The sequence below is a fragment of the Pseudophryne corroboree genome, chromosome 11 (genome assembly GCF_028390025.1).
Source record: "Pseudophryne corroboree isolate aPseCor3 chromosome 11, aPseCor3.hap2, whole genome shotgun sequence".
Classification (NCBI taxonomy): Eukaryota; Metazoa; Chordata; class Amphibia; order Anura; family Myobatrachidae; genus Pseudophryne; species Pseudophryne corroboree.
In genome coordinates this window covers 335,874,740-335,893,657 of record NC_086454.1, presented here as the reverse complement: position 1 = coordinate 335,893,657, position 18,918 = coordinate 335,874,740, and the positions used below count along the sequence as shown (strand labels likewise).

At 53.8% G+C, this 18,918-nt stretch overlaps 1 protein-coding gene across 3 annotated transcripts in view; it reads right to left on the bottom strand.

The window, feature by feature from the left end:
• Positions 1-4,511: 4,511 nt before the first annotated feature.
• Positions 4,512-18,918, bottom strand: part of LOC134969692 (adhesion G-protein coupled receptor G1-like) — a 165,904-nt gene continuing 151,497 nt past the window's right edge. For all 3 annotated transcript variants that reach the window (XM_063945801.1, XM_063945803.1, XM_063945802.1), the window contains exons 12-14: positions 7,514-7,622; positions 6,747-7,015; positions 4,512-5,509 (exon numbers count right to left, since the gene is read on the bottom strand). In XM_063945801.1, the coding sequence (XP_063801871.1) occupies positions 5,364-5,509; positions 6,747-7,015; positions 7,514-7,622 (524 nt within the window). In that variant the 3' untranslated portion in view covers positions 4,512-5,363. The remainder of the gene's footprint in view (positions 5,510-6,746; positions 7,016-7,513; positions 7,623-18,918) is intronic.

The following is an 18,918-nucleotide window of genomic DNA, read 5'->3' as shown; positions in this document are numbered from 1 at the left end:
CAACCTCCCCGCCTTTCCCACCCTCACCTAACCATCCTCCCCGCCTTTCCCACCCTCCCTGCACCAACCTCCCCGCCTTTCCCACCCTCACCTAACCAACCTCCCCGCCTTTCCCACCCTCACCTAACCAACCTCCCCGCCTTTCCCACCCTCATCTAACCATCCTCCCCGCCTTTCCCACCCTCCCTGCACCAACCTCCCCGCCTTTCCCACCCTCACCTAACCAACCTCCCCGCCTTTCCCACCCTCATCTAACCATCCTCCCCGCCTTTCCCACCCTCACCTAACCCTCCTCTCCGCCTTTCCCACCCTCACCTAACCCTCCTCTCCGCCTTTCCCACCCTCACCTAACCCTCCTCCCCGCCTTTCCCACCCTCACCTAACCCTCCTCTCCGCCTTTCCCACCCTCACCTAACCCTCCTCCCCGCCTTTCCTACCCTCATCTAACCCTCCTCCCCGCCTTTCCTACCCTCATCTAACCATCCTCCCCACCCTCATCTAACCATCCCCGCCTTTCCCACCCTCATCTAACCATCCGCCCCGCCTTTCCTACCCTCATCTAACCCTCCTCTCCGCCTTTCCCACCCTCACCTAACCAACCTCCCCGCCTTTCCCACCCTCATCTAACCATCCTCCCCGCCTTTCCCACCCTCACCTAACCCTCTTCTCCGCCTTTCCCACCCTCAACTAACCCTCCTCCCTGCCTTTCCCACCCTCATCTAACCATCCTCCCTACCCTCACCTAACCCTCCTCCCCGCCTTTCCCACCCTCACCTAACCCTCCTCTCCGCCTTTCCCACCCTCCCTGCACCAACCTCCCCTCCTTTCCCACCCTCCCTGCACCCTCCGCCCCGCCTTTCCCACCCTCCCTGCACCCTCCTCCCTGCCTTTCCCACCCTCATCTAACCATCCTCCCTACCCTCACCTAACCCTCCTCCCCGCCTTTCCCAACCTCACCTAACCCTCCTCTCCGCCTTTCCCACCCTCCCTGCACCAACCTCCCCGCCTTTCCCACCCTCCCTGCACCAACCTCCCCGCCTTTCCCACCCTCACCTGACCATCTTCCCTGCCTTTCCCACCCTCCCTCCACCAACCTCCCCGCCTTGCCCACCCTCACCTGACCATCCTCCCCGCCTTTCCCACCCTCACCTGACCATCCTCCCTCTCTTTCCCACCATCCCTCCACCATCCTCCCCGCCTTTCCCACCCTCCCTGCACCATCCTCCCCGCCTTTCCCACCCTCACCTAACCACCCTCCCCACCCTCCCTGCACCATCCTCCCCGCCTTTCCCACCCTCCCTGCACCACCCTCCCTGCACCAACCTCCCCGCCTTTCCCACCCTCACCTAACCATCCTCCCCGCCTTTCCCCCCCTCCCTGCACCAACCTCCCTGCCTTTCCCACCCTCCCTGCCTTTCCCACCCTCACCTAACCATCCTCCCTGCCTTTCCCACCCTCACCTAACCATCCTCCTGCCTTTCCCACCCTCCCTGCACCAACCTCCCCGCCTTTCCCACCCTCACCTGACCATCCTTCCCACCCTCCCTGCACCAACCTCCCTGCCTTTCCCACCCTCACCTAACCATCCTCCCCGCCTTTCCCACCCTCACCTAACCCTCCTCTCTGCCTTTCCCACCCTTCCTGCCTTTCCCACCCTCACCTAACCAACCTCCCCGCCTTTCCCACCCTCACCTAACCCTCTTCTCTGCCTTTCCCACCCTCACCTAACCATCCTCCCTACCTTTCCCACCCTCATCTAACCCTCCTCCCCGCCTTTCCCACCCTCATCTAACCATCCGCCCCGCCTTTCCTACCCTCATCTAACCCTCCTCTCCGCCTTTCCCACCCTCCCTGCCTTTCCCACCCTCACCTAACCAACCTCCCCGCCTTTCCCACCCTCACCTAACCCTCTTCTCCGCCTTTCCCACCCTCACCTAACCATCCTCCCTACCTTTCCCACCCTCATCTAACCCTCCTCCCCGCCTTTCCCACCCTCATCTAACCATCCGCCCCGCCTTTCCTACCCTCATCTAACCCTCCTCTCCGCCTTTCCCACCCTCCCTACCTTTCCCACCCTCACCTAACCAACCTCCCCGCCTTTCCCACCCTCACCTAACCCTCTTCTCCGCCTTTCCCACCCTCACCTAACCATCCTCCCTACCTTTCCCACCCTCATCTAACCCTCCTCCCCGCCTTTCCCACCCTCACCTAACCCTCCTCTCCGCCTTTCCCACCCTCCCTGCACCCTCCTCCCCGCCTTTCCCACCCTCACCTAACCCTCCTCCCTGCCTTTCCCACCCTCATCTAACCATCCTCTCTGCCTTTCCCACCATCCCACCACCATCCTCCCCGCCTTTCCCACCCTCCCTGCACCATCCTCCCCGCCTTTCCCCCCCTCCCCCCCCCCCCCGCCTTTCCCACCCTCCCTGCACCATCCTCCCCGCCTTTCCCACCCTCCCTGCACCAACCTCCCCGCCATTCCCACCCTCACCTAACCATCCTCCCCGCCTTTCCCCCCCACCCTGCACCAACCTCCCTGCCTTTTCCACCCTCACCTAACCATCCTCCCTGCCTTTCCCACCCTCACCTAACCATCCTCCTGCCTTTCCCACCCTTCCTGCACCAACCTCCCCGCCTTTCCCACCCTCACCTGACCATCCTTCCCACCCTCCCTGCACCAACCTCCCTGCCTTTCCCACCCTCACCTAACCCTCCTCCCCGCCTTTCCCACCCTCACCTAACCCTCCTCCCCGCCTTTCCTACCCTCACCTAACCATCCTCCCCGCCTTTCCCACCCTCATCTAACCATCCGCCCCGCCTTTCCTACCCTCATCTAACCCTCCTCTCCGCCTTTCCCACCCTCCCTGCCTTTCCCACCCTCACCTAACCAACCTCCCCGCCTTTCCCACCCTCATTTAACCATCCTCCCCGCCTTTCCCACCCTCACCTAACCCTCTTCTCCGCCTTTCCCACCCTCACCTAACCATCCTCCCTACCTTTCCCACCCTCATCTAACCCTCCTCCCTGCCTTTCCCACCCTCATCTAACCATCCTCTCTGCCTTTCCCACCCTCCCTGCACCAACCTCCCCGCCTTTCCCACCCTCCCTGCACCAACCTCCCCGCCTTTCCCACCCTCACCTGACCATCCTCCCCGCCTTTCCCACCCTCATCTAACCATCCTCCCTACCCTCACCTAACCCTCCTCCCCGCCTTTCCCACCCTCACCTAACCCTCCTCTCCGCCTTTCCCACCCTCCCTGCACCAACCTCCCCGCCTTTCCCACCCTCCCTGCACCAACCTCCCCGCCTTGCCCACCCTCACCTGACCATCCTCCCCGCCTTTCCCACCCTCACCTGACCATCCTCCCCGCCTTTCCCACCCTCACCTAACCGCCCTCCCTGCACCAACCTCCCCGCCTTTCCCACCCTCACCTGACCATCCTCCCCACCCTCCCTGCACCAACCTCCCCGCCTTTCCCACCCTCACCTAACCATCCTCCCCGCCTTTCCCACCCTCCCTGCACCAACCTCCCCGCCTTTCCCACCCTCACCTAACCACCCTCCCTCCACCAACCTCCCCGCCTTTCCCACCCTCACCTAACCATCCTCCCCGCCTTTCCCACCCTCACCTGACCATCCTCCCCACCCTTCCTACCCTCCCTGCACCAACCTCCCCCCCTTTCCCACCCTCACCTAACCATCCTCCCCGCCTTTCCCACCCTCACCTAACCACCCTCCCCACACCATCCTCCCCACCCTCCCTACCCTCCCTGCACCATCCTCCCCGCCTTGCTCACCCTCACCTGACCATCCTCCCCACCTTGCTCACCCTCACCTGACCATCCTCCCCGCCTTTCCCACCCTCCCTGCACCAACCTCCCCGCCTTTCCCACCCTCCCTGCACCATCCTCCCCGCCTGTCCCACCCTCACCTGACTATCCTCCCCGCCTTTCCCACCCTCACCTGACCATCCTCCCCACCTTTCCCACCCTCCCTGCACCAACCTCCCCCCCTTTCCCACCCTCACCTAACCATCCTCCCCGCCTTTCCCACCCTCACCTAACCACCCTCCCCACACCATCCTCCCCACCCTCCCTACCCTCCCTGCACCATCCTCCCCGCCTTGCTCACCCTCACCTGACCATCCTCCCCACCTTGCTCACCCTCACCTGACCATCCTCCCCGCCTTTCCCACCCTCCCTGCACCAACCTCCCCGCCTTTCCCACCCTCCCTGCACCATCCTCCCCGCCTGTCCCACCCTCACCTGACTATCCTCCCCGCCTTTCCCACCCTCACCTGACCATCCTCCCCACCTTTCCCACCCTCCCTGCACCAACCTCCCCGCCTTTCCCACCCTCCATTAGCTCCCTGGTGCATCCTTGCAGATTTGGGGTTTGTTCCCCGATAATGGCTTGTGTAGTGATCAGAAGGCCTGGTCTCCTGGTGCCCCAGGCTGTAGTGATGTGCCCACCAAGTGCCCACCCTGACCCCATAGGTCAGAACACAATGCTTCTATAAACTCTTTATTTCTACCCCATATATACACATACATCAGTTATATATTACATTGGCACACGTTATATATCTTATATAACATTTCTAGTAGAATCCAGTGTTTGCGTGCAACAATCCAGTCAGTGACTAATGCCCACGTGTCAGTGGTGTCGGCACTAATCAGATATAAAGGTGACAGGTGAGAGTTCTGGTAGCTGTACTGCGTGTTGTGCAACTCGTGTGTAACACACGTCAGCAGGGGCTGCATACGGAGATCCCAGCAGTGTCCCTGCAGCAGCGTCCCCCCCCCTCCCCCCAACATGGTAATGGTTCCGCATACGTGCCCCGGGGCTAAGTGTTGCGGGATGAATGAGACGTGGTAAGACCACAGCAGCCTCGCGGACACGTGTAGAATAACTCAAATAAAATCCATAAAGATCTTTATCTTTTTTTTCTTCTAATTTTGTAAAAATCTTTCCCTTCCAAACAGCGATTAATCCCTGATCCGCCTCATTCTGCGGCAACGTCTAACGTTAGCGCAGTCACTGCGCATTCTCCGTGCTACACTGCTAACAGACAAGCCCCTCTCATCCATACCACACAGCCACCCCCAGACCCTTCATACAAATACAATCCAATATTATCCCTAAGAGCTTGCAGTCTAAACTGTCCACACCTGACCAGCAGGTGCATGTTCTAGCACCCGGTCCTTGGAATAACCTGCAATAGACGTGTGATTCTATACAATTGGTGCCCCCGGGGCATACGCCCAAAGCTTATTACTGCCCCAGAGTCTGTACGTCCTGGCGAAGCGTCGTGACTCCTAGGAAAGTGCTACAGCGAGTGTCGACCAGGGGCCGCCGACGGATCATGTCAGGAGCTTCTTGTGGTCACTGCTGGTGCTCTGGTCTGCTCGGGGAGACATTGGGACGGTGCTGGTGCTCTCGGAGGAAGGCAGTGGATGCTTGGCGGAAGGCTGGGACAGTGCACAATACCACAGGAAGATGAACAAGCCTGAGAGGAAGGAGAGAGACCGGTTATCATGGAGCAGGGTAGAGGTCACTGTAACGTACCACACAGGCCAGGGGGTTCTGTATGAGCTCAGAGGTTGTGACATCCCACCACGCAGAACATCCACCGCACACTAATATCCTGCAAGAGGCCAGAATGATGGAACCATCCAGCTGATGAAGAACTCACACCTGCAACTCCTTATTCTCCCAATCACTGACGATGCGGAGCCGCCATTACTCACTGATTGGCTGAGCATATAGCTGCTGCTGTCCTGTGATTCCCGCCATGTATTAGATCATGTTCTCTGTGACATTGATGATGTAATCGGGGAGCTGTGACTGGCAGGACCCTCCAGCCACTTCTTCCTCCCTTACCACTAGCCTTGGTACCTTGCCCTGTATACAAGCTCCCAGCGTGCTGAGCCGACTCCTGTCCCTGCCCTCGCTCCATACCAAGCCTTGTATGGATGTGTCCTTATATAGGATAATAAATAAAAGGTCTTGTACAATCCATAATATACAGGGGATACAGTGAGCAGCGTCAGGGCATGGCCCCATTCCCTCAGTGAGCAGCGTCAGGGCACGGTCCCCTCATTGTGAGCGGCATCAGGGCGCAATTCCCTCAGTGAGCAGCATCAGCGTACGGCCCCCCTCCCTCAGTGAGCGGTATTAGGGTGCGGCCCCCCTCCCTCAGTGAGCGGTATTAGGGTGCGGCTCCCCTCCCTCAGTGAGCGGTATTAGGGTGTAGCCCCCCTCCCTCAGTGAGCGGTATTAAGGTGCGGCCCTCCTCCCTCAGTGAGCGGTATCAGGGCGCGGCCCTCCTCCCTCAGTGAGTGGTATCAGGGCGCGGCCCCCCTCCCTCAGTGAGCGGTATCAGGGCGCGGCCCCCCTCCCTCGGTGAGCGGTATCAGGGTGCAGCCTCCTCCCTCAGTGAGCAGTAAGGGCGCGGCCTCCTCCCTCAGTGAGCGGTATCAGGGCGCGGCCCTCCTCCCTCAGTGAGCGGTATCAGGGCGCGGCCCCCCTCCCTCAGTGAGCGGTATCAGGGCGCGGCCCCCCTCCCTCAGTGAGCGGTATCAGGGTGCGGCCCCACTCCCTCAGTGAGCGGTATCAGGGCGCGGCCACACTGCACTCTCCCCTGTGGCTGCATCAACAAACCCCAAGTTGCAATAATAACCGAGCTGTGAGATCTCAGCGGGGGATGGGGGGGCTCATGGGCGGGAGTACAGACCATCACTCACCTTGTAGGGCATTTAAGATGCTGAAAAAGTATTGGACTGGCAGGTACAGGGCTCCAAAGGAGAAGAATGCTGTGCCCCATGGCAGACCCAACATGCAGCTTAGACCCAGCAACGTGACACAATGGCGGATCTTCTCCCCCCGGGTGTGAACAGATAGTCGCAGGACCCGCCGGGTCATAGCAACTAGCATACAGATATTAAATAGCAGAACAGTGGCGAAAAATCCCAAATTCACAACTTGATGGACGATGGGTTCAGTCAGCCAACATCTAGAAGGGAATAAACCGACTGTGAGACACCATGGACAGAACACCTAGAGGACAATGAGGCACCGTGGACAGAACACCTAGAGGACAATGAGGCACCGTGGACAGAACACCTAGAGGACAATGAGACACAGTGGAAAGAACATAGAGAGAACCATGAGGCATTGTGGACAGGACACCAAGAGGACCATGAGCCACCGTGGACAGAACACAGAGAGGACAATGAGACACAGTGGAAAGAACATAGAGAGAACCATGAGGCATTGTGGACAGGACACCTAGAGGACCATGAGCCACCGTGGACAGAACACAGAGAGGACAATGAGAATATGAAGTGACTGCGTTGGGAACAGGCACCCTCCAAATACCCAGAATGTGTGTCTGGATTAGTGGCCGAGATGATAGTTCCCAGCGGGAGGGCGTAATTTGCTTTTGTGTTAAACCGCAGGAGTAACGTTCCAGGGTGGCTGTGAGGAAATGAAGGACATTTGGGAAACTTACATAGAAGCGGTGGAGTTCTGGGAAAATGGTCGCTCCACCTTAATGTAGTATACACCGTAATTCGCCACATCCATCAGAATAATAGACGTTACAATCAGGACAGGCACCCCTGCGGAGAGATACAACAATTACACGCCGGCTCACCCAGTAACTGCGCCATTATGCGTTAGACCCAGAAATCACTTCCAGCAATACATATGTATCCGCATCAGCCGAGTCCATTACAGCGACCGATACAAGACTGAGGGACCCTGTATCTACAGTTGGCTTTTTTCTGCATGCGTTAAAAATATTTTTCATATAATTTTTGCTATAAATAAGTAACGTGGGAAGGTAAGAACCATCGTCACAGTTTTTCCGAAAGTCAGTCGTTTGTGGGGGGGGTTTTATATTCGTAAAAATAAGATTTTACTTACCGATAAATCTATTTCTCGTAGTCCGTAGTGGATGCTGGGGACTCCGTCAGGACCATGGGGATTAGCGGCTCCGCAGGAGACAGGGCACAAAAATAAAGCTTTAGGATCAGGTGGTGTGCACTGGCTCCTCCCCCTATGACCCTCCTCCAAGCCTCAGTTAGGATACTGTGCCCGGACGAGCGTACACAATAAGGAAGGATTTTGAATCCCGGGTAAGACTCATACCAGCCACACCAATCACACCGTACAACTTGTGATCTGAACCCAGTTAACAGTATGACAACGTAGGAGCCTCTGAACAGACGGCTCACAACAAGAACAACCCGATTTTTTTGTAACAATAACTATGTACAAGTATTGCAGACAATCCGCACTTGGGATGGGCGCCCAGCATCCACTACGGACTACGAGAAATAGATTTATCGGTAAGTAAAATCTTATTTTCTCTAACGTCCTAGTGGATGCTGGGGACTCCGTCAGGACCATGGGGATTATACCAAAGCTCCCAAACGGGCGGGAGAGTGCGGATGACTCTGCAGCACCGAATGAGAGAACTCCAGGTCCTCTTTAGCCAGGGTATCAAATTTGTAGAATTTTACAAACGTGTTCTCCCCCGACCACGTAGCTGCTCGGCAGAGTTGTAATGCTGAGACCCCTCGGGCAGCCGCCCAGGATGAGCCCACCTTCCTTGTGGAATGGGCCTTGACAGATTTAGGCTGTGGCAGGCCTGCCACAGAATGTGCAAGTTGAATTGTGCTACAAATCCAACGAGCAATCGTCTGCTTAGAAGCAGGAGCACCCAGCTTGTTGGGTGCATACAGTATAAACAGCGAGTCAGATTTTCTGACTCCAGCCGTCCTTGAAATATATATTTTCAATGCCCTGACAACGTCCAGCAACTTGGAATCCTCCAAATCGCTAGTAGCCGCAGGCACCACAATAGGCTGATTCAGGTGAAACGCTGACACCACCTTAGGCAGAAAATGAGGACGCGTCCGCAGTTCTGCCCTGTCCGAATGGAAAATCAGATATGGGCTTTTATACGATAAAGCCGCCAATTCTGACACTCTCCTGGCTGAAGCCAGGGCCAGTAGCATGGTTACTTTCCATGTAAGATATTTAAAATCCGCCGATTTGAGTGGCTCAAACCAATGGGATTTGAGAAAATCCAAAACTACATTAAGGTCCCACGGAGCCACTGGGGGCACAACCGGGGGCTGTATATGTAGTACTCCTTTTACAAAAGTCTGGACTTCAGGCACTGAAGCCAATTCTTTCTGGAAGAAAATCGACAGGGCCGAAATTTGAACCTTAAAGGACCCCAACTTGAGGCCCATAGACAATCCTGTTTGCAGGAAATGTAGGAATCGACCCAATTGAAATTCCTCCGTGGGGGCCTTCCTGGCCTCGCACCACGCAACATATTTTCTCCAAATGCGGTGATAATGTTGTGCAGTCACCTCCTTCCTGGCTTTAACCAGTGTAGGGATGACCTCTTCCGGAATGCCTTTTTCCCTTAGAATTCGGCGTTCAACCGCCACGCCGTCAAACGCAGCCGCGGTAAGTCTTGGAATAGACACGGTCCCTGCTGAATCAGGTCCCGTCTTAGAGGTAGAGGCCACGGATTTTCCGTGAGCATCTCCTGAAGTTCCGGGTACCAAGTTCTTCTTGGCCAATCCGGAGCCACGAGTATCGTTCTTACTCCCCTTTGCCGTATAATTCTCAGTACTTTGGGTATGAGAGGCAGAGGAGGAAACACATACACTGACTGGAACACCCACGGTGTTACCAGAGCGTCCACAGCTATTGCCTGAGGGTCTCTTGACCTGGCGCAATACCTGTCCAGTTTTTTGTTGAGGCGAGACGCCATCATATCCACCTTTGGTTTTTCCCAACGGTTCACAATCATGTGGAAGACTTCTGGATGAAGTCCCCACTCTCCCGGGTGTAGATCGTGTCTGCTGAGGAAGTCTGCTTCCCAGTTGTCCACTCCCGGAATGAACACTGCTGACAGTGCTATCACATGATCTTCCGCCCAGCGAAGAATCCTTGCAGCTTCTGCCATTGCTCTCCTGCTTCTTGTGCCGCCCTGTCTGTTTACGTGGGCGACTGCCGTGATGTTGTCCGACTGGATCAACACCGGCTGACCCTGAAGCAGGGGTTTTGCCAGGCTTAGAGCATTGTAAATCGCTCTTAGCTCCAGTATATTTATGTGAAGAGACATCTCCAGGCTTGACCATACTCCCTGGAAGTTTCTTCCCTGTGTGACCGCTCCCCAGCCTCTCAGACTGGCATCCGTGGTCACCAGGACCCAGTCCTGTATGCCGAATCTGCGGCCTTCTAACAGATGAGCACTCTGTAACCACCACAGAAGAGACACCCTTGTCCGTGGCGATAAGGTTATCCGCTGATGCATCTGCAGATGCGATCCGGACCATTTGTCCAGCAGATCCCACTGAAAAGTTCGTGCGTGGAATCTGCCGAATGGGATTGCTTCGTAAGAAGCCACCATCTTTCCCAGGACTCTTGTGCATTGATGCACAGACACTTTTCCTGGTTTTAGGAGGTTCCTGACAAGTTCGGATAACTCCTTGGCTTTCTCCTCCGGAAGAAACACCTTTTTCTGAACCGTGTCCAGAATCATTCCCAGGAACAGCAGACGTGTTGTCGGGGTCAACTGAGATTTTGGGAAATTCAGAATCCACCCGTGTTGTTGCAGCACTACTTGGGTTAGTGCTACTCCGTCCTCCAGCTGTTCTCTGGACCTTGCCCTTATCAGGAGATCGTCCAAGTAAGGGATAATTAATACGCCTCTTCTTCGCAGAAGAATCATCATTTCGGCCATTACCTTGGTAAAGACCCGAGGTGCCGTGGACAATCCAAACGGCAGCGTCTGAAACTGATAATGACAGTTTTGCACCACGAACCTGAGGTACCCTTGATGTGAAGGGCAAATTGGGACATGCAGGTAAGCATCTTTTATGTCCAGGGACACCATAAAGTCCCCTTCTTCCAGATTCGCTATCACTGCTCTGAGTGATTCCATCTTGAACTTGAATTTTTGTATGTACAGGTTCAAAGATTTCAGATTTAGAATAGGTCTTACCGAACCGTCCGGCTTCGGTACCACAATATAGCGTGGAGTAATACCCCTTTCCCTGTTGTAGGAGGGGTACCTTGACTATCACCTGCTGAGAAAACAGCTTGTGAATGGCTTCCAATACCGTCGCCCTGTCTGAGGGAGACGTTGGCAAAGCAGACTTTAGGAACCGGCGAGGGGGAGACTTCTCGAATTCCAACCTGTAACCCTGAGATACTACCTGCAGGATCCAGGGGTCCACCTGTGAGCAAGCCCACTGCGCGCTGAAATTCTTGAGTCGACCCCCCACCGCTCCTGAGTCCGCTTGTAAAGCCCCAGCGTCATGCTGAGGGCTTTGCAGAACCCGCGGAGGGCTTCTGTTCCTGGGAAGGAGCTGCTTGCTGCCCTCTCTTACCCTTTCCTCTGCCTCGGGGCAGATATGACTGTCCTTTTGCCCGCTTGTTCTTATAGGACCGAAAGGACTGCGGCTGAAAAGACGGTGTCTTTTTCTGTTGGGAGGGGGTCTGAGGAAAAAAGGTGGATTTCCCGGCAGTTGCCGTGGCCACCAAATCCGATAGACCGACGCCAAATAATTCCTCCCCTTTATACGGCAATACTTCCATATGCCGTTTGGAATCCGCATCACCTGACCACTGTCGTGTCCATAAACTTCTTCTGGCAGATATGGACATCGCACTTACTCTCGATGCCAGAGTGCAAATATCCCTCTGAGCATCTCGCATATAAAGAAAAGCATCCTTTAATTGCTCTAAAGTCTGTAAAATACTGTCCCTATCCAGGGTATCAATATTTTCAGTCAGGGAATCCGACCAGACCACTCCAGCACTGCACATCCAGGCTGAAGCGATGGCTGGTCGCAGTATAACACCAGTATGTGTGTATATACTTTTTAGAGTAGTTTCCAGCCTCCTATCAGCTGGATCCTTGAGGGCGGCCGTATCAGGAGACGGTAACGCCACTTGTTTTGATAAGCGTGTGAGCGCCTTATCCACCTTAGGGGGTGTTTCCCAGCGCGCCCTAACCTCTGGCGGGAAAGGGTATAATGCCAATAACTTTTTAGAAATTAGCCCTTTTCTATCTGGGTTAACCCACGCTTCATCACATACATCATTCAATTCCTCTGATTCAGGAAAAAATAAGAATTTACTTACCGATAATTCTATTTCTCGTAGTCCGTAGTGGATGCTGGGGACTCCGTCAGGACCATGGGGATTAGCGGCTCCGCAGGAGACAGGGCACAAAAGTAAAAGCTTTAGGATCAGGTGGTGTGCACTGGCTCCTCCCCCTATGACCCTCCTCCAAGCCTCAGTTAGGATACTGTGCCCGGACGAGCGTACACAATAAGGAAGGATTTTGAATCCCGGGTAAGACTCATACCAGCCACACCAATCACACTGTACAACCTGTGATCTGAACCCAGTTAACAGCATGATAACAGCGGAGCATCTGAAAAGATGGCTCACAACAATAATAACCCGATTTTTGTAACAATAACTATGTACAAGTATTGCAGACAATCCGCACTTGGGATGGGCGCCCAGCATCCACTACGGACTACGAGAAATAGAATTATCGGTAAGTAAATTCTTATTTTCTCTGACGTCCTAAGTGGATGCTGGGGACTCCGTCAGGACCATGGGGATTATACCAAAGCTCCCAAACGGGCGGGAGAGTGCGGATGACTCTGCAGCACCGAATGAGAGAACTCCAGGTCCTCCTCAGTCAGGGTGTGCCCCTGACCAAGTATCAGCTCGGCAAAGTTGTAAAGCCGAGACCCCTCGGGCAGCCGCCCAAGATGAGCCCACCTTCCTTGTGGAATGGGCATTTACATATTTTGGCTGTGGCAGGCCTGCCACAGAATGTGCAAGCTGAATTGTACTACACATCCAACTAGCAATCGTCTACTTAGAAGCAAGAGCACCCAGTTTTTTGGGTGCATACAGGATAACAGCAAGTCAGTTTTCCTGACTCCAGCCGTCCTGGAAACTATATTTTCAGGGCCCTGACAACATCTAGCAACTTGGAGTCCTCCAAGTCCCTAGTAGCCGCAGGTACCACAATAAGCTGGTTCGGGTGAAACACTGACACCACCTTAGGGAGAAACTGGGGACGAGTCCGCAGCTCTGCCCTGTCCGAATGGACAATCAGATATGGGCTTTTTTGAGACAAACGCCGCCAATTCTGACACTCGCCTGGCCGAGGCCAGGGCCAACAGCATGGTCACTTTCCCTGTGAGATATTTCAAATCCACAGATTTGAGCGGTTTAAACCAATGTGATTTTAGGAATCCCAGAACTACGTTGAGATCCCACAGTGCCACTGGAGGCACAAAAGGGGGTTGTATATGCAGTACTCCCTTGACAAACTTCTGGACTTCAGGAACTGAAGCCAATTCTTTCTGGAAGAAAATCGACAGGGCCGAAATTTGAACCTTAATGGACCCCAATTTGAGGCCCATAGACACTCCTGTTTGCAGGAAATGCAGGAAACGACCGAGTTGAAATTTCTTCATGGGGCCTTCCTGGCCTCACACCACGCAACATATTTTCGCCACCTGTGGTGATAATGTTGTGCGGTCACCTCCTTCCTGGCTTTGACCAGGGTAGGAATGACCTCTTCCGGAATGCCTTTTTCCCTTAGGATCCGGCGTTCAACCGCCATGCCGTCAAACGCAGCCGCGGTAAGTCTTGGAACAGACATGGTACTTGCTGAAGCAAGTCCCTTCTTAGCGGCAGAGGCCATGAGTCCTCTGTGAGCATCTCTTGAAGTTCCGGGTACCAAGTCCTTCTTGGCCAATCCGGAGCCACGAGTATAGTTCTTACTCCTCTACGTCTTATAATTCTCAATACCTTGGGTATGAGAAGCAGAGGAGGGAAGACATACACCGACTGGTACACCCACGGTGTTACCAGAACGTCCACAGCTATTGCCTGAGGGTCTTTTGACCTGGCGCAATACTTGTCCAGTTTTTTGTTCAGGCGGGACGCCATCATGTCCACCTTTGGTTTCCAACGGTTCACAATCATGTGGAAGACTTCCCGATGAAGTCCCCACTCTCCCGGGTGGAGGTTGTGCCTGCTGAGGAAGTCTGCTTCCCAGTTGTCCACTCCCGGAATGAACACTGCTGACAGTGCTATCACATGATTTTGCGCCCAGCGAAAAATCCTTGCAGTTTCTGCCATTGCCCTCCTGCTTCTTGTGCCGCCCTGTCTGTTTACGTGGGCGACTGCCGTGATGTTGTCCCACTGGATCAATACCGGCTGACCTTGAAGCAGAGGTCTTGCTAAGCTTAGAGCATTGTAAATTGCCCTTAGCTCCAGTATATTTATGTGGAGAAAAATCTCCAGACTTGATCACACTCCCTGGAAATTTTTTCCCTGTGTGACTGCTCCCCAGCCTCTCAGGCTGGCCTTCGTGGTCACCAGCATCCAATCCTGAATGCCGAATCTGCGGCCCTCTAGAAGATGAGCACTCTGTAACCACCACAGGAGAGACACCCTTGTCCTTGGAGATAGGGTTATCCGCTGATGCATCTGAAAATGCGATCCGGACCATTTGTCCAGCAGATCCCACTGAAAAGTTCTTGCGTGGAATCTGCCGAATGGAATCGCTTCGTAATAAGCCACCATTTTTCCCAGGACTCTTGTGCAATGATGCACTGACACTTTTCCTGGTTTTAGGAGGTTCCTGACTAGCTCGGATAACTCCCTGGCTTTCTCCTCCGGGAGAAACACCTTTTTCTGGACTGTGTCCAGAACCATCCCTAGGAACAGCAGACGTGTCGTCGGAAACGGCTGCGATTTTGGATATTTAGAATCCACCCGTGCTGTCGTATAACTACTTGAGATAGTGCTACTCCGACTTCCAACTGTTCTCTGGACCTTGCCCTTATCAGGAGATCGTCCAAGTAAGGGATAATTAAGACGCCTTTTCTTTGAAGAAGAATCATCATTTCGGCCATTACTTTGGTAAAGACCCGGGGTGCCGTGGACAATCCAAACGGCAGCGTCTGAAACTGATAGTGACAGTTCCGTACCACGAACCTGAGGTACCCTTGGTGAGAAGGGCAATTTGGGACATGGAGGTAAGCATCCTTGATGTCCAGGGACACCATATAGTCCCCTTCTTCCTGGTTCGCTATCACTGCTCTGAGTGACTCCATCTTGATTTGAACCTTTGTATGTAAGTGTTCAAAGATTTCCCATTTAGAATAGGTCTCACCGAGCCGTCTGGCTTCAGTACCACAATATAGTGTGGAATAATACCCCTTTCCTTGTTGTAGGAGGGGTACTTTGATTATCACCTGCTGGGAATACAGCTTGTGAATTGTTTCCAATACTGCCTCCCTGTCGGAGGAAGACGTTGGTAAAGCAGACATCAGGAGCCTGCGAGGGGGAGACGTCTCGAATCTCCAGTCTGTACCCCTGGGATACTACTTGTAGGATCCAGGGGTCCACTTGCGAGTGAGCCCACTACGCGCTGAACTCTTGAGACGACCCCCCACCGCACTTGAGTCCGCTTGTACGGCCCCAGCGTCATGCTGAGGACTTGGCAGAAGCTGTGGAGGGCTTCTGTTCCTGGGAATGGGCTGCCTGCTGCAGTCTTCTTCCCTTTCCTCTATCCCTGGGCAGATATGACTGGCCTTTTGCCCGCTTGCCCTTATGGGGACGAAAGGACTGAGGCTGAAAAGACGGTGTCTTTTTCTGCTGAGATGTGATTTGGGGTAAAAAAGGTGGATTTTCCAGCTGTTGCCGAGGCCACCAGGTCCGATGGACCGACCCCAAATAACTCCTCCCCTTTATACGGCAATACTTCCATGTGCCGTTTGGAATCTGCATCACCTGACCACTGTCGTGTCCATAAACATCTTCTGGCAGATATGGACATCGCACTTACTCTTGATGCCAGAGTGCAAATATCCCTCTGTGCATCTCGCATATATAGAAATGCATCCTTTAAATGCTCTATAGTCAATAAAATACTGTCCCTGTCAAGGGTATCAATATTTTCAGTCAGGGAATCCGACCAAGCCACCCCAGCGCTGCACATCCAGGCTGAGGCGATCGCTGGTCGCAGTATAACACCAGTATGTGTGTATATACCTTTTTAGGATATTTTCCAGCCTCTCAGCTGGCTCCTTGAGGGCGGCCCTATCTGGAGACGGTACCGCCACTTGTTTTGATAAGCGTGTGAGCGCCTTATCCACCCTAAAGGGTGTTTCCCAACGCGCCCTAACTTCTGGCGGGAAAGGGTATACCGCCAATAATTTTCTATCGGGGGAAACCCACGCATCATCACACACTTCATTTAATTTATCTGATTCAGGAAAAACTACAGGTAGTTTTTTTCACACCCCACATAATACCCTTCTTGTGGTACTTGTAGTATCAGAAATATGTAACACCTCCTTCATTGCCCTTAACATGTAACGTGTGGCCCTAAAGGAAAATACGTTTGTTTCTTCACCGTCGACACTGGAGTCAGTGTCAGTGTCTGTGTCTGTGTCGACCGACTGAGGTAAATGAGCGTTTTACAGCCCCTGACGGTGTTTGAGACGCCTGGACAGGTACTAATTTGTTTGCCGGCCGTCTCATGTCGTCAACCGACCTTGCAGCGTGTTGACATTATCACGTAATTCCTTAAATAAGCCATCCATTCCGGTGTCGACTCCCTAGAGAGTGACATCACCATTTCAGGCAATTGCTCCGCCTCCTCACCAACATCGTCCTCATACATGTCGACACACACGTACCGACACACAGCACACACACAGGGAATGCTCTGATAGAGGACAGGACCCCACTAGCCCTTTGGGGAGACAGAGGGAGAGTTTGCCAGCACACACCAAAAACGCTATAATTATACAGGGACAACCTTTATATAAGTGTTTTTCCCTTATAGCATTTTAATATATATATACATATCGCCAAATAAGTGCCCCCCCTCTCTGTTTTAACCCTGTTTCTGTAGTGCAGTGCAGGGGAGAGCCTGGGAGCCTTCCCACCAGCATTTCTGTGAGGGAAAATGGCGCTGTGTGCTGAGGAGAATAGGCCCCGCCCCCTTTTCGGCGGGCTTCTTCTCCCGTTTTTCTGAGACCTGGCAGGGGTTAAATACATCCATATAGCCCCCAGGGGCTATATGTGATGTATTTTTAGCCAGAATAAGGTACTATCATTGCTGCCCAGGGCGCCCCCCCCAGCGCCCTGCACCCTCAGTGACCGCTGCTATGAAGTGTGCTGACAACAATGGCGCACAGCTGCAGTGCTGTGCGCTACCTTATGAAGACTGAAGAGTCTTCTGCCGCCGTTTCTGGACCTTCACTTTTCGGCATCTGCAAGGGGGGTCGGCGGCGCGGCTCCGGGACGAACCCCAGGGTGAGACCTGTGTTCCGACTCCCTCTGGAGCTAATGGTGTCCAGTAGCCTAAGAAGCCAATCCATCCTGCACGCAGGTGAGTTCACTTCTCTCCCCTAAGTCCCTCGTAGCAGTGAGCCTGTTGCCAGCAGGACTCACTGAAAATAAAAAAACCTAACAAACTTTTACTCTAAGCAGCTCTTTAGGAGAGCCACCTAGATTGCACCCTTCTCGGCCGGGCACAAAAATCTAACTGAGGCTTGGAGGAGGGTCATAGGGGGAGGAGCCAGTGCACACCACCTGATCCTAAAGCTTTTACTTTTGTGCCCTGTCTCCTGCGGAGCCGCTAATCCCCATGGTCCTGACGGAGTCCCCAGCATCCACTTAGGACGTCAGAGAAACTACAGGTAGTTTTTTCACCCCCCACATAATACCCCTTTTTGTGGTACTTGTAGTATCAGAGATATGCAAAGTCTCCTTCATTGCCGTGATCATATAACGTGTGGCCCTACTGGAAAATACGTTTGTTTCTTCACCGTCGACACTAGATTCAGTGTCCGTGTCTGGGTCTGTATCGACCGACTGAGGTAAAGGGCGTTTTACAGCCCCTGACGGTGTCTGAGACGCCTGGGCAGGTACCAACTGGTTTGACGGCCGTCTCATGTCGTCAACTGATTTTTGTAATGTGCTGACATTATCACGTAATTCCATAAACAAAGCCATCCATTCCGGTGTCGACTCCCTAGGGGGTGACATCACCATTACCGGCAATTGCTCTGCCTCCACACCAACATCGTCCTCATACATGTCGACACACACGTACCGACACACAGCAGACACACCGGGAATGCTCTATTGAAGACAGGACCCCACTAGCCCTTTGGGGAGACAGAGGGAGAGTTTGCCAGCACACACCCAAGCGCTATAATATATATGGGAACAACCCTATATAAAAGTGTTGTATCCTTATAGCAGCTTAAATATATTAATATCGCCAAAAAAAGTGCCCCCCCCTCTCTGTTTTACCCTGTTTCTGTAGTGCAGTGCAGGGGAGAGTCCTGGGAGCCTTCCTCACAGCGGAGCTGAGCAGGAAAATGGCGCTGTGTGCTGAGGAGAATAAGCCCCGCCCCCTATTTCGGCGGGCTCTTCTCTGGAATCTGTGAGATCTGGCAGGGGTTAAATACATCCATATAGCCTCAAATGGCTATATGTGATGTATTTTTAGCCATAAAAAGGTATAATACATTGCTGCCCAGGGCGCCCCCCCAACGCCCTGCACCCTCCGTGACCGCTGTGTGAAGTGTGCTGACAACAATGGCGCACAGCTGCAGTGCTGTGCGCTACCTCAGGAAGACTGAAAAGTCTTCTGCCGCCTGCTTCTGGACCTCTTCCATCTTCGGCATCTGCAAGGGGGGTCGGCGGCGCGGCTCCGGGACGAACCCCAGGGTGAGACCTGTGTTCCGACTCCCTCTGGAGCTAATGGTGTCCAGTAGCCTAAGAAGCCAATCCATCCTGCACGCAGGTGAGTTCACTTCT